The sequence below is a fragment of the Temnothorax curvispinosus genome, unplaced genomic scaffold (assembly GCF_003070985.1).
Source record: "Temnothorax curvispinosus isolate PA1 unplaced genomic scaffold, ASM307098v1 QBEX01016529.1, whole genome shotgun sequence".
Taxonomy (NCBI): Eukaryota; Metazoa; Arthropoda; class Insecta; order Hymenoptera; family Formicidae; genus Temnothorax; species Temnothorax curvispinosus.
The window spans coordinates 660-1,435 of record NW_020226309.1 but is presented as its reverse complement, the minus strand read 5'-3'; the positions used below and the strand labels follow the sequence as shown (position 1 = coordinate 1,435).

Sequence of the window (776 nt, the reverse complement as noted above, 5' to 3'; positions counted from 1 at the left end):
CACACACACACACACACACACACACACACACACACACACACACACACGTACCATTTGTCGCATCAGCCACTTGCTCCCAAAGCTGTTGTACAGTTCGTCTGTCACGTTTTGCTATATTTATTTTTTGGTTCCACAACAGCTCTCGTGCCGACACTTCTGCAATTATTAGTTCCTCAAGGTTTCGCCCCAGGCTCGGTGTTAGCAGCTCTTCGCTTGTCGGAAGATGCGACTTTGTAACAAACAATTCTGCTCCGTCAATCGCACTTCGACACACAATGTCTCCATTCTCTATAAGATATTAAAATTGTTACATTCGCTTAAATAATATTATATCATTCCTTTCATATTTTACTTACCACATTGGGGGTACAAATAGAGGGTGTTCTCGTCACAAACAATCCCTGGATAATTTGCCCAACATTCATGGGACGGTATTTCTTGCTCCTCGAGAATTGTCTCGCACATTCCGCATGTGTGTACTTTCTGCAATAAAAAAAATATCAATATCATCTGGTTTGTCATTCGAAAGTTCGGTTCCAAGTCATAAATATTTATAAGAATTGAAATAGATAATTTGTTTGCACATGTTACGGTATGTTTGTTTTCCAAAACGTAAAAAAAAAATACTTAACCTCCAATCTTAATGATTATAAACAATCATATATATATATATATATATATTACTTTTATGATTGCTATCTTAACATTTTTTTATTAAAATCATTATACAAACATAAATATACACTAACCTTTGGAATCTCCACTCCGGCCATCGT

At 36.1% G+C, this 776-nt stretch overlaps 1 protein-coding gene across 1 annotated transcript; it reads right to left on the bottom strand.

Moving 5' to 3' along the window:
• Positions 1-51: 51 nt before the first annotated feature.
• On the bottom strand, positions 52-561 carry LOC112466739 (the record flags this gene model as incomplete). The annotated part of the gene is made up of 2 exons (XM_025035006.1): positions 357-561; positions 52-288 (listed from the first exon to the last, which is right to left on the bottom strand). Coding segments are annotated over exons 1-2 (403 nt in total), but the record flags the coding sequence as incomplete, so codon positions are not given.
• Between the last annotated feature and the right edge of the window lie 215 nt (positions 562-776).